This window comes from Equus quagga, chromosome 14, assembly GCF_021613505.1.
Source record: "Equus quagga isolate Etosha38 chromosome 14, UCLA_HA_Equagga_1.0, whole genome shotgun sequence".
Lineage (NCBI taxonomy): Eukaryota > Metazoa > Chordata > Mammalia > Perissodactyla > Equidae > Equus > Equus quagga.
The window spans coordinates 41,964,005-41,977,411 of record NC_060280.1 but is presented as its reverse complement, the minus strand read 5'-3'; the positions used below and the strand labels follow the sequence as shown (position 1 = coordinate 41,977,411).

The 13,407-nt window shown below is 44.9% G+C and overlaps 1 protein-coding gene across 1 annotated transcript; it reads right to left on the bottom strand.

Moving 5' to 3' along the window:
* Positions 1–499: 499 nt before the first annotated feature.
* On the bottom strand, positions 500–6,228 carry LOC124225562 (tripartite motif-containing protein 43-like). Its single transcript, XM_046638237.1, has 6 exons — positions 5,818–6,228; positions 5,060–5,155; positions 3,510–3,740; positions 2,768–2,790; positions 2,134–2,231; positions 500–993 (listed from the first exon to the last, which is right to left on the bottom strand). Exons 1-6 carry the CDS (start codon positions 6,226–6,228, stop codon positions 500–502), a joined length of 1,353 nt encoding a protein of 450 aa, XP_046494193.1.
* Between the last annotated feature and the right edge of the window lie 7,179 nt (positions 6,229–13,407).

The window sequence follows — 13,407 nt, the reverse complement described above, 5'->3', positions numbered from 1 at the left end:
AATCTGGGGTTTCACTAAAACAAGGCCCTATCATGATCCTGAGGGTCAGTGGAGATTTCCCAGTCAAATCTGGTTTTTTTTTTGTTTTTTTTTTTTTATCCCCCCAAGGGTGAATTGAAGTGTAGGAGAGCCTAGATCAAGAGGAAGGAGAAGAAGCTTGCAGACTGACACGGTCACTCTGGATAACCAGGTCTGTCAATGATGTGCAAACCCTGTGTTCCCACACTCGACCATGAAGTGGCAAGCACACACCCAGACATTTTGGCAACTCCATCAAGCTCACAAAACAGGTGAGCCACCACAGCATATATTCTAGAGAGATGAACCACAAGACAAGATTTTAATGTCAAGAAAATGGAGCCAACAACATTTTGTATTTCACACTATCTTCATATTGAATAACAGAAGGAGGTTACAATCAAGTAGAAAGAGCAGAAAAGACAATCAAGTATCATATGGATTTCCTGGGCACACAGTCAGGTTGCTGACTCAGCCCTCATCATGTGTGGCCAGTGTAAAAGAAAGGCCTCACAGGGAAAGTGAACACGCCATCTGGGTACCTCCAAATGATGGAGTGCCTGGCAACATCCACAAAGCTCATGCTCCTACTGTCCAAATCAAGGAACACACCAACGCGGCCCACAGGTTTCGCTATGAACTGAGGACTTATGGGGGCGGTGGTCCAGAGACTGTAACGATCATCCTCCTTCACACATACCAGAAGGAATGTGTCTTTAGATTCAACCAGTGTGCCGGTCTTCCTTATCCAGGAATCCCTACAGACACCTACAGCCCAGTCCCAAGATCTGTCCACAATCACCTCCCAGTAGTGCTTGCCGGAGGTGAAGTCCTGGGTTCCCCAGCTAGCAAAATAGTTAGGTGTTCCAGGATTCAAAGACACATATCGACTGTCATGGATGTACCGCACACTTCTCACATCATCAAACAGCCTGATGTTGTGATTGGTTACTTCATTATGGAAGGAAATTTCCACTGTCGAGAGAGAGAGAAGAGAATATTCCAGTCAAAATCAATGATAAAATTAAGCTGTGTGTGGGAGAAGAGGGTCTTATCTAGAGTCTCACTGGGAAGAAAAAACAAAAAAGCATGCCATGGTTAGAAGGGCAGTTCTAACTGGAAAATATGGGATTCAAATGAAGCCAGCCTATCTACTGAAGGAACAAATACCTACTTCCAATGGAAAAACTTTCCCCAAATTGAGAGATGATAGAGCAGAAGGAGGTCATGTCTCCTTCCGGCTGGCTCCTTTTCATTACACCTGACAAACTGGACACCTGTGCACCGCCTCCAAGTCCAGAGCAACATAACTTACCTCCACCGCCCTCCCTCTGGGAAAAAATAGTTACAAGCTAGACCACTGAATAAATGGTGATGGCTTTCGCTGTACCAGGAGATTACGCGATTCCACTTAAGGAAGTAAACTGACAGTGAGGAAGAAAACCTCAAGGTGCCCTCTTAGAAGGGGCTTCCTACTAAGACTATTCTGCCTTTGATACCTCGTTCCACCTGAGGCCTAGCCTTCTTTCTGCTAAATCAACCTTCTGGGTTCAGGTTTATCATGGAGTTCTATAGATGGACTCGTCAGCCACCAATTTGCTTGTTGGCTGTGGTTCATAAAGTCCTGGTTTCTGGATTTAGTTTTTCTTTGTGCTTATGTATTTTTTTCTGAATCTATCAATTGAAACACACATTACACATGCAGTTCCCAAGGACCTTTAAAGCTAAAGTCTTGTTTTAAATTAAATTCACTGCGCTTACTTTGAAATGGGAATATCTTGAACTCACAGCGATTTTCTAAGACTCAGGAAACAAGTGACGTTGTGAGTGAGAATATTTCTAGGACTCCTGGAGCCCTCTTTTGGAGCACGTCCTTTTGCTCCTCATGGAAGTAATTTAACCAATCTCTAAGTAATTCACAAGTCCTGAAGCACATTGATGCTTACGGCAGCTTTCATTTATTCTTTCCCTGTTATAGCGACTCTACGGCTAACTACGAACGTCCATGCCTGTCTGCATGGCTGTGCTCTCTGACAAGGAAAAAGGTTGAGAAAGAAGGAAGGATTGCCTAAGGAAAACCAGTATTGACAGAGCCTGCATGGTGGCCCCACTCACCCCGGAAGCGGTTGAGCCTGTCCATCAGTCCAGTGACGGGTCGGGCACTGAGTTTTGGCTGAGGACGCTGAGGCATGTGCAGCTGCACCAACTCGATCCTGTAAGGAAGAAAATGCAATCAATCTCTCTGGTGCCCGAGACTTCTGACACACACTGTGTTCAATAAAAGTCAGCATCATTCCTCTGAACATTCTTCCTCAAAACACTTTCCTCCACAACCCTGGGACAGGATTGCACCATTCTCACAGAATCTTTCTCAGTTTTCTTCTTTCCATGCTTCCACCCCCATTTCTCACAGGTACTTGCTCCTCTCCCCTAACACCTGGGAAAAACTATCCTTGCATTTCTGTATGTCGATTCTTTTGAACCCTGAAAGCATAAATAACTGGTTTTCTAGAATCCTCTGCACTGAGCTTGATGACAGCACTTGCCCCTTCCAGTCACAGGCGGAAGAAAGCCTCGCTTCTAATCAAGAGGAATAACAGGAAATCCTATTCAGCAAAATGTGCACAAACATATGCACACACTAACAGTGGAGCAGAATCTACCCGATTATGCCTCATCTTATTCAAAGGAGCCTGAGCTTTTTCAGAGCCCTCACCGCGCCCCACTTAGCATGGAAGACCAAACTTACCTTGGCAGTTTGTTTCCCAATTCCTGTCAAGAAAAAAGAGAGAGAGAAGCTTAGACTCTTCAGGAATAGGCCATTCTGCCAAGCAGCCTTTGGGTTTGGGACAGTACACAAGAAAAGTACTCAGCACCACCACCCGCACAAACCGCCTTGTTGATTCATCTTCCTTTCCCTCCCTAAAGACGATCTCCATACCCCATATTGACCAAATCCAAATTTTTGATGAATTCAGAACCCTGAGGAGGGATAGAGAGAGAGAAGGACAAGGGAAGTGACGGTGCATTGCTGCCACCCTCCACTGTCTGAAAAGTGGTCTTGCCTAGGCCTTGTCTCCAGAGGGAAACATGCACCAAACAAAGGCCACTTCAAACCTAGGACATCCCAACAGAAGGCAGAAATATACACAACTTTCCCCAAATTTCTCCACATTGCCCAGTGTTGAGTGTCCATGAATAAGTTGTTCATTTCCTGATTCTAGCAAAGGAAGCTACAAAAGGAGGGTGTGAGGAGGGAATTTCCCCTGGGGAAATCTCCACAATCACAATTCCAGAAGGCTTGCTTGTTCGTGGTTAGGAGATGAGTTGCAATCATTTTAAGTTATTTTGAGTTGGGAGAGACGCCCCCCCCCCCCCCCATAGATGCAGGAGAGGAAAAAGTATACCTTTAGTAGCAAATAAATAAGAGAAGTCAAAAGCGTGGGCTTGAGATAATATAAAATACCCGCAGACCCATCCTCTGTGCTTACCAGGAGCAGCTCCACATCTGATTTATGGCACGTTTCCAACAGCTCCTCATACATCAGTCTTAGCTGTATCCTCTTTTCCACCATTTCCGCTCGAATTTTCTGGAGTTGCTTAAACACGGAGTTTCCTTGCTTTTTCAGGCTCCCTAAGTGCTGCTTCTCTTCCTTCCGTAGAGAAGGATGCAGTGGCTGATAGACAGCCCTGATGATGTCTTCATGTTTATACACATAACACTGCAGAGAGATGGATTTCCTAGATCAAAGGCTCAGGCCAACCTTCTCCTCCTCCACTTAAACAGCATCTACTTTGCTCTCCTTCATGAGCTCTACCAACCAGCTACATCCGTCCTAAGGTCAGGTCCACCCACTTCTCAGAAACCACACATTCATTCCTCTTTCTTTCACTGATTTTCCATTCCTTTTAACGGTGCCAAAAGTCAAGCCCATCCCCCCTCAAAGCACTTCCACCACTGCATGAGCTCCTGGAACAACTGCAGAAAAGATTTCCATTGATAATTTCTTTCATTCGAATCTTCTCAAATCTGAAAGACTCCACGCAAAGCAATTGCAACCTATGAGTGGTTAGTAAATCATTATGTGCAATACTCTGACCACTGTTTAGTAAATTTGTCTCTGGTCTCAAACCTCCCTACTCCACCATGTGACCTCCCCTCTCTCCTGGCAGCAATGTTGCATTTTACTCTTGGGATTAAAAGCCATCGGCAAAGAGCTTCCTAAACTTCTCCCCACCTGCCCTCCATCTGATGGCCGTCCTCACCGCCATTTTCCCTGCCCTCCTATTCTCTAGGCATGAGCTTCTGTCCTCTATCAGAGGCCACAGGCTTCTGTGTTGTTGTGAAGGACGTTAATCCTCATTCCATTGCTTGGTCGCTTCTCGCCTTTTTTGGAACCACACTCTCACTTGCCATCTCAGTCTTTTTCTGTGCTCCATTTCCTCACTTTCTTAAAAAAACTTGCTACATTTTCCCCTACTTGAGCCAACATCATTCTCTAGCCCCTGCACAATCAGTTTCATCATCACAGGCACACTTCTTGAATTGGCATTCACCGTTCCTCTTTGTCTCCCGGGGCTCATTGGAACAACGGGGTGGGAATCCCTTCAGTTCTCAATGATATGCTCTGTAACTTCTAGGATATATGATATGCAGAAATCTCTGCCTGCAACACTCATGGATTTTTAACCCCTACTTGTCCTTCAGAACTCCAATTGCTTTTAAACCTGAGAAATTTGGCCTGAGATTCTGAGTGATGTTTACTGAATTGCCCAAATCGCTCTACGTGCCTCCATCCTAGCCCCGGTCACACATTCTTCTGAGGGCTCTTGGATTGTAGTTACTGATTATCTTCGAGTCTAAAAATCCTAAGAGGCATGCCACCTTAGGTTGAAAATGAGGATGGATTATTTTTCCTGTTGTACGACCCAGTCTCCGAATTTCATGACATATGATGATTCCAGCTCAAATTGTTAATGGAGAAGTTTCTAGCATGTCTGTCACAACCTGATTCAGAGGGAAATACAGTCACATACTTACCATCCAATGGAAAGACAATCTGCCATCTTTATCGAGATTTCTTTGGTTTTCTTGGCTCTTTTCCCATAAAGATCTCATTTGCTTGCAGAGCTTCTCCTGCAACAGAACCATGAATTTTAGCACCAGACAAGCAAACAGACTTAGCTTTCAGACCCCGAATGATGGAGAGAATTAAGGGATGTTGGAGAAAGCCCTTTCGGGAGAGTGGAAGGACCATCACATTGCCCTGTTGACCCTCACGAATGATCCATTTCAGGAGATCTCAGACTGTGGAGGTAGTCATTCATTAGCCTTGGCAAACTCCCCAGGGTTTTACTTAGCATGGCTACTCCTCAGATGGTGTGGTGTCCTGCCTTAGAATGTGGATCTTCTGATGCTTGTCCCCTGCTAATTGCAATGTGCTTCATCCTATGACATTATGCCCAGTGTTAGTAAACATGTATCCTATAGAAAAGCCTTTTTGCACTTTTCGTTGTTATAGCCAGTGACTCAAAACGAGGGCTTTACATAGCCTTGAACATGATACTGCCATCATCAAAGTGATACGGACTGCTAATTTAATCCCCCTCCCATTGGATGCGAGCTCCATGAAGGCAGGTACTGGTGTATTTCCTTCACAGCTTCATCTTTGGTACCTGGATCGGTACCTGGCGCTCAGGAAAGAGAGGATTTCATCACCCTTATGACTCTCACGCCCTAAGAAACCCTTAGCCCTACTCGCCCCTGGTTTTCAAAGTGCCCTCAGAAGCATCACTTACCCGATATTCCTCAGCAGCCTCCTCCACTGAACAGTGACTGTGAGCCTCGTGCTCCTGAGATTCAGAGCAGAGCAGACACAGCAGGCTCCTGTTATCTTCACAGAAGATCTTCTTTGTCTCCTTGTGGGTCCCGCACATGTGTTCCTCAGAGCTCAGGCATTGCCTGAGACTGGCTTTTCTGGCAATGGACACCAGACCCTTCAGAAGAATATTGGTTTTGTAGTCTGTCTGTTGGGATGGCTGCCTGCACACAGGACAACAGGCAGGGGTTTCGGCTTTCTCCCAGTAAACACGGAGACAGGACCAACAGAAGCTGTGCCCACAGTCTATGGTGACGGGGTCCATAAGGCAATTCAGGCAGATGAGGCAGGTGAGTTCTTTCTGGAAGGCTTGTGGGATGTCCATGTCCATTTTTCTGAGGGGAGAAATTCAGAGTAGTTCATTCCTGTGTCCCTGAGACACAAAGCCCTGAGCAAACTTAGACTCAGGCTGTGACTCAGTAATACACTGTGTCGGGAGCAGAGCAGGCTCGTTTTTGCACATGACACAAATGGAAAACTGACACACAAAGAGAGCTTCCCAGGTCTGTAGAAACTTTCCAGGCTGCCTAACTGACACTACCTTCCTGCCACCCCCTTTTTATCTGGGAGCAAAATGAACCGCAGTTTTTCCTGAGGTCTTAGTTTCCTCCAAGTAGCTTGAGCTTCACTAGTTTGACCTAATTTATAGCTCCAGGTGGTGGGTCCTGAATGTGCTAAAACCCAACCACATCGGTCATCGCCAGCCCTCGAGTGAGCACAGGATGTTAGACTCAGGTTGCATTTTCGCTCTTTCACGTAATTGTCAGGCCTTTCTCCTCAGATGTCCTTTTTCATCTCAATCAGAATCCACATCCCAAAACCCTTTTTCTTATTTCAAAACACTTTCTGAATGTGTTAAGAGTTAGGGAAGAGGATACTAAACACGGTCAAACTGGATCTGGTTCCGGCCAGGATCTACTGACACGAATCTACCCAACTGTTCAATTTGCCCTCCCGTCTTTATATTCTATACCACTCTAGTCACAGGAACCCAGCATTGAGGAGAATGCCTACGTCCTCCAAGTCTTTCAAGCTGTTAGGCACCCCTTCACATTGTGGTAAGATATAATTTGGATGCAATCGTATAATTAGCAACAAGAAACAAATCGTGCTTTCAAAAATTTATTTGGCTTAAATTGGGGTCCTCATGTCTATACTACTCAAACACAGACGTCCCTCAAGTTTCCCATATTGTTGCATGGTCACCAGTGTGACTTTTCTGCCTGCTCAATCATCCCCTAGCTTCTTTAACATTTATGTCAGAAAACTCACGTTTCCAAAGAGAAAACATGTACTTCATTTTAAAACAATATTTTCCTCCAATCATTGGCTATATCATCTAATTATGTCAGAGTGTAATCTCTCTTGTGCACACAGGCATGCACTACCTTTAGAGAAGACTGCCATATGTACTACATAGAGAATTAAATGCTCCTCAATTAAAAAAATAAGACATCTGGTAACCACTTTCTGAGTTCTTAGGATACACTGGAACAACTAAGGGATGTACATAATAAGAAAACTAAAATTAATCACATTGATTCCAACACCCTCACAAAGCTAGGATGACAAAACTGGAATGGAACCATTTACCCTAAGTTGGCAAACAGCATCGGTTCATAGAAACAACCTCAGTCTGCTGATGAAAAGAAAATATGGAAATTTTGTTTTCTTTTGGGAAAGTCACACAACTTCCCCTCTAAGGTCAATTGTGTACTCACCTAAGGAGCTGGCCTACGGATACTTGTCTCACGGATACTTGCCGTGGAAGCAATAGTAGGAGGTCAGCTGGGGATCCAGCCCCGACGGGTGGTCCTGGGAGCTTTCAGAAGTCTCCGCAGCCAGGTGAGTTCCAAACCCACTCCCTCTGCTCTGGAGAAGGGTGACTTTGGCTCCTGGACTCTCCTTATATGGAGTGTCTGAAGACCACGCCCATTTCTTCCAAGTGATTGCATCTCAGGGGTCCTCAGATGGGCGTTCCTACGGATGATTAGATTTCCTCCAACTAGGGGGGAAGATTGATTGAACACCATGACTAATCTCCATAAGCAAATCTCTACTAATAAAATCTCATCTAAAGCCACTGATTTTACAACAAACTGACCCTCAAATATCACCTTTCTACCTAAAATGTGTGGATATCAGGGACTTTTATTTTTAACTTAGAAAAAAAGTAGAAATAATTATTTCATCAGTTAGTGATTTTAGCTAATGTCTTTGAGAACTTGGAAATGTGTTTCCTCAAGTTTGTTGAAAGAAGGTCTGTCATGGAGGAGGTGCTTTTACTTGATCGATTGATTTTTGCATTTTAAGGTGAGACTGGAGTGGTGGAACCCCTCTGGCCACCACTCCAGGATGGAGATCTCTCCTGCACCTCACACTCCAGATCAAGCAACAGCAGGACAGGAGATTCTCCACCTGGTGCTCCCCCTCAAAGCTCATGGGGTCGATAGAGAAAGGGTGAGAAGTCCCAGCTCAGAAACCCCCTGGATGAGGGTAGGGAAAGAGGAGTTGTAGTCATGCAAATTGGAATTTATATTGACTTTTGTCTCAATCCATTTAGCCCACAGCTTAGAGGGGGAGATATTTGCCACCTCGGACTCTTGCGAAAACCTCCTTCCTAGTTTGCATTGGCTCCAAATAGCCTTCATGCAGTCATGGAAAATCAAACTGTGGATGTTGAGGAATCAGCTCGGACCTCAGCACAAGGGGCTTGAAAAGCACTGCCTTGGCTCCAACTCAGAGACCCTTTAGGGTCAATGTAACTTAGAACTTGCATTAACGCAAAATGGAAACAAAAACAAACATGAAAAACTTAGAAAAAAATTTTAAAGGAATAAGTCTTATCCCCATTCAGTTAAAACTTGGCAATTAAAGCTAGATACCTCCCTTTTCTGATGTATGTCCCACTAAACAATCAGCTTGGGAATGCAGTGTTTGGAAGGAGTGGGAACTGTGACCTCCTCTTTCAACCTATCAAATGATATGTATATATACATTTCCAGTGGATGATGCATGTAGGTGTTTACAAATCTGCCTCTGAAAAATGATCTCAAATTCCAAAAGTACAACAACCCTCTCATGGGGGCCCCCTATTAGTCAAAGCAGCCCCAAGGACTTTGTTTTCCAGCTCTTAAGCACTTTCCCTAGCACCCTCCTTTCCTCAGTGAAGTATGGAATGTAGGTTAATTAATACAATAATATATCTTTTTACAAAATATTACAAAGTGTTTCTGGGAATGATGACATTGTGGGGGATCAGAATTGGCCACCAAAATGTGTCTTTTTGGATTCATTATTTTTAAGAACAAAAGGCTCTGAAAGAAATTTTGACTTTCCCTCTAACTGCCTAAAAGAATTTAAAATAGAAGGGTCTCTTCCGGGAAGGAGCTAGTACTGTAAGATAACTGTAATGTGATATAAAATGTGTCTCTCAGGTCACATTGTCTACAGTTGGTCCATCTGCACTTCCCTCTCCATGTAAATTACCTTCCTCCCCCTTGAGGTCCCAAACCACTACCCCAACCTCCTCCTTTGTCTTTAGCTGAAGATGGTATTTAAGCTGGTGGCTTTGGCCATTCTGCCAGTTACTCAGTTTTTCTGAGTCTCTCCCATGTATACATGTTATAAAGCTTTGTGTGATTTTCTCCTGTTCTTCTGTTTCACACCAATTCAATTCTTAGACCAGCCAGAAGGACCTAGAGAGTAGAGGAATTGTCTTCCTCCCCTACAACTTAAAAGTGATTTAATTTTCTCCCTTTGTATTTCTATGTTTTACAAAGTGGTGGCAGGCACTCAAACTGAGGCACAGGACACATGTACATGCTTCTCTTCAGGAGGTGCCAGTGCTCTGGATCTCTGCAGAGGGAGAGCATGCAGTTGGCACCTGCTCTCAGGTCTCAGGAGATGATTACTGTGTGCCCTTCGGTCTGTGTTTACTTAGAAGTCTGCCCCTCAAATGTCAGCCATGAAGCTAAACTAGTTTAAGCTCTCAGCTTAAAATCGAGAGAACGGACTTTATTTACCTCTGCATAATAACTTCATACGAACACTTAGATTCGTGTCTGAATAACTAGGTGTGTGTGTGCTACAAAATGGCTGCTGCCCTCACTCCCATCCCTGTAGTTTAGCCTACCCACATTGGAGCATCAAAAAAGCATCATGGGGGCCAGCCTGGTGGCAGAGCTGTTAAGTGCACATGTTCCGTTTTGGCGGCCTGGGGTTCACTGGATCAGATCCCGGGTGCGGACATGGCATAGCTTTGCAAGCATGCTGTGGTAGGCATTCCACATATAAAGTGGAGGAAGATGGGCACGGATGTTAGCTCAGGGCCAGTTTTCCTCAGCAAAAAGAGGAGGATTGGCAGCAGATGTTAGCTCAGGGCTAATCTTCCTCAAAAAAAAAAAACCATCATCAAGTTGTGTGCCATTACATTTAAGAAAAAAAAATGTAGGTCTCCTTGCTCCATTCTGGGCTTAGCATGGAAGAGCACCCACAGAGTGAATGCCTTGGATATACATTCTCTTAGTCAATAAATTGATCATTTTAGTAAGTATTTCTGATTGTATTGGTAACAAATTGAAATTTTGCCCTCTAAGCTCTCTTACTGTGAACTTGACTAATATCAATGAATTTTTATTTTTAATAAAATAAATAAAATAAAATAAAATAATATAAAATTTTATATTATTAAGTACTGTGAATGGTCTTGCATTGTTTTTTGTTGTCAGGTGAAAACATTTCTTTTTGAATTTTAATAAAATCCATTAGTTAAAAACATACAAGATATCATGGGCTAAATCAGTAAGTACAGCATATTGTCACTTATAGCAGGTTGTAGTTTATTTTATTTAATGATAACTCATATTTCAGAACATTTATTTCCTATTTATTTAGCTATTGAAAATGCTACAAAATATACCCTTTTGTCTATATCCTTGTTTGTGAGAAATTCTATTGAGAAGATTGCTGGAGATAATCTTGCTGGGAAACGTGGATATAAAATTTGACAATTATCTATAGAGTGGGATGGTCCCATTCTGCCTGGCTGTGTGGCAGACTCTGAGCAGGTTTCCGAAACCATCCACTGAATGAGAAGTGTGGTGGGGTGGACACAGCTCAGATACAGGGGAGGGGGAGGGCTTCTAGAGCTCCTGCAGCTCCCCGGGACCAGGAGCCAGGGCAGCATCACCCGTGAGGCATCTGCAAATTTGAGCACAGCTTCCTGGAAAATAGCGACACTGGAGGGTGTAGTTCTAGTGGCCAGAAGCTCAGCAGGCAGGACAATGCAGCCCCCTCCAGCCATGGTGGAGGAGGACGGATCCCCCGGGGGCTTGGGAAATGCTGGCAGCAGGTTTCAAAAAAGGGCCAAAGCCCTTGGTGGGAGGTAAGATGGAATTTCAACCCCATTGTCCTCAGCATGACCCATGTTGCCTACACATGAACACACCTCCACAGGCAGCTCTACGAGCAGCTCTACTGTGGCCTGAAGTGCTGGCTGCTGAGGAGGTGAGGAGTCAGGAGAAACACCCTGGTACCTCTGCCTCCTGTCCAGGGATGTGTTGGGGCTTTGGCTCCTGGATGCAAAGGAACCACAGCAAATTTCCCCAGGGGAGTCAACCTGGGTTTGTGGCCCCATCTTCTCAGTGTTCTCATCTGCTACTGGTTGGCAGCTAAGGGTTCCAATGCCTAAGCCAGAGGCCGATGGAGCACCCTCAAGTCACTGAAAAGCCGTCTTGGCTGTGGAGAGCTTTGACGGCTTGTGTTTGGTGTATACAGATAGTGTAAAAATCATCTTTCTGTGAACAAAACGATACTTAGCACAGATCCATTTACTATTTTTACTATTTAGTTCTTATAGAACAAAATTACCTTTCTTTTCTTTTTGAAGATCTAATGAGGCTAAAAATACCATAGATTAATTACTTTGGTATAAACACTTGACCCCAAAATGAATTAGACTATAAGAATGGGTGAGAAAATTGCCACATTGGTAGCATAACCAGAGCTTATTTCTGCATATGATGACGTTAAGAAAGAAAAAAAAAAAAGGGAAGGGAAACAATAGAAATAAAAATAGAAATAAATATTGCTCTTCTTTTAAAGGTTATGTGGACTGTCTCAAAACAATTCTAGTCTGTTCTCTCAGGAGCTTATGGTCCAGTGTGCAGTGTCTTAAATCAATCAGCTTTGTTTTGTTTTTTTATTATATTGTATTAGATTTAAAGACATGGATTTCACTGTTTTCATTATTGATGTTACCCTTAAAATTAAATAGCATTGCTTTTCATCTAGCTTTATGATGGTTTTTTAAAAAATAGAAACTGCCTCTCTAAAAGGATTAAGTCAAGCTATGGGAATACACCGGTATATTAGGGTAGAGTTCTCGGATCTGGTAGGAGCTGTGCAAATGAGCAGGCACTGCTGAGATCTTCCCTCAGAGGTTGGCCACGTGGGGTCTAGGGCAGAGGGTGGCTCCCAGGACTCTGTGGCCAGGTCAGTCTGGTCAGTCTCAGCGCCCAGCTTCTTCCCAAGGGGCCAGAAAATGAGGAAACAAGTTCAAGAGGAAGGTTAGTTTCTACCTCACGTTCCAGAATTCACGGAGGCGGGAGGAATCCTGGGTCCAGTAACGCAGATTCCAATTCAGACGGACAACTGGAAGCTCCTGGCCATCTTCCAGGAAGCCCAGCAGCCCAGGGAAATCCCTGTGTTTTCACTGAGGCTGCGGCTGAGGCGAGGTTCCCTGTTGACCAGGCCAAGGCAAAAAGGCTGTTTCGAGGGAGAGCAGCAACACATCAAACACAGGCGTCCAGGGACTTGGAGTATGACTGGGGCTCCCTGGGTCAGGTACTCCTCAGCCTTTGGAGGGTATTAGGAAAGACCCCAGGGTCCACCAGGTTTGGAAAGTCCCCAGAAGTAGCCAAGGCCCAGGAACCAGGAGGGAATTTAGGGCATTAAATGAGCAGTTCTCCAGGAACTTTCCAAACGTCCTGCTGTGCAGAAGGGACGGGTGGTGTCAAGTAATCCTGTTGGCTCCTTAAGAGACTGGACACAGGAGGGAGGTAGTTTGAGCGTTCGCACATGGACCAGATCAGCCTGCAGTGTGCTGTGCCCCTAGAGGATCAGCCCTGGACTGCGGGGGACTGTGGGTTGGGCCAGGGACCCTGTGGACCTTTGCAGGGTGATCCTGGGGCTCCCTGGTCCTGCCCCTGGCTTTGCAGGCATCTAGGCCTTGACAGCCCCGCATGTCTTCTCTGGAAAGCCTACTGTTCATCTGTGAGGACCCAGGCAGGCTCCTTTACTCAGTGGATCTTCGGGGAAGGCACAGCGGAAGGGCCAGCAGCTGCCCAGAAGTCCCCGGGGAGGGTGGGTGGAGGGGTAGCCTGGGAGCAGCTCTGCTTCCACTGTGACATTTAGAGTCTGCACCCTTCTCCTTCTGCTCCTAAAGTCGGAGGGGACCTACGGGCTGGGCTCCTGGACAGAGTGGGCAGAGTTTCTAGGTAGAGCTGAA

What these genes read in the sequence shown, in the direction of transcription:
- LOC124225562 (XM_046638237.1), bottom strand. Translation starts at nt 6,228, where the DNA reads ATGGACATGGACATCCCACAAGCCTTCCAGAAAGAACTCACCTGCCTC. An exon ending in AGGCTGCTGAGGAATATCGG is followed by an intron (nt 5,156 to 5,817) that starts GTAAGTGATGCT and finishes GTTCTGTTGCAG; the next exon opens with GAGAAGCTCTGCAAGCAAAT. An exon ending in CAGGCTCAACCGCTTCCGGG is followed by an intron (nt 994 to 2,133) that starts GTGAGTGGGGCC and finishes CTCTCTCGACAG; the next exon opens with TGGAAATTTCCTTCCATAAT.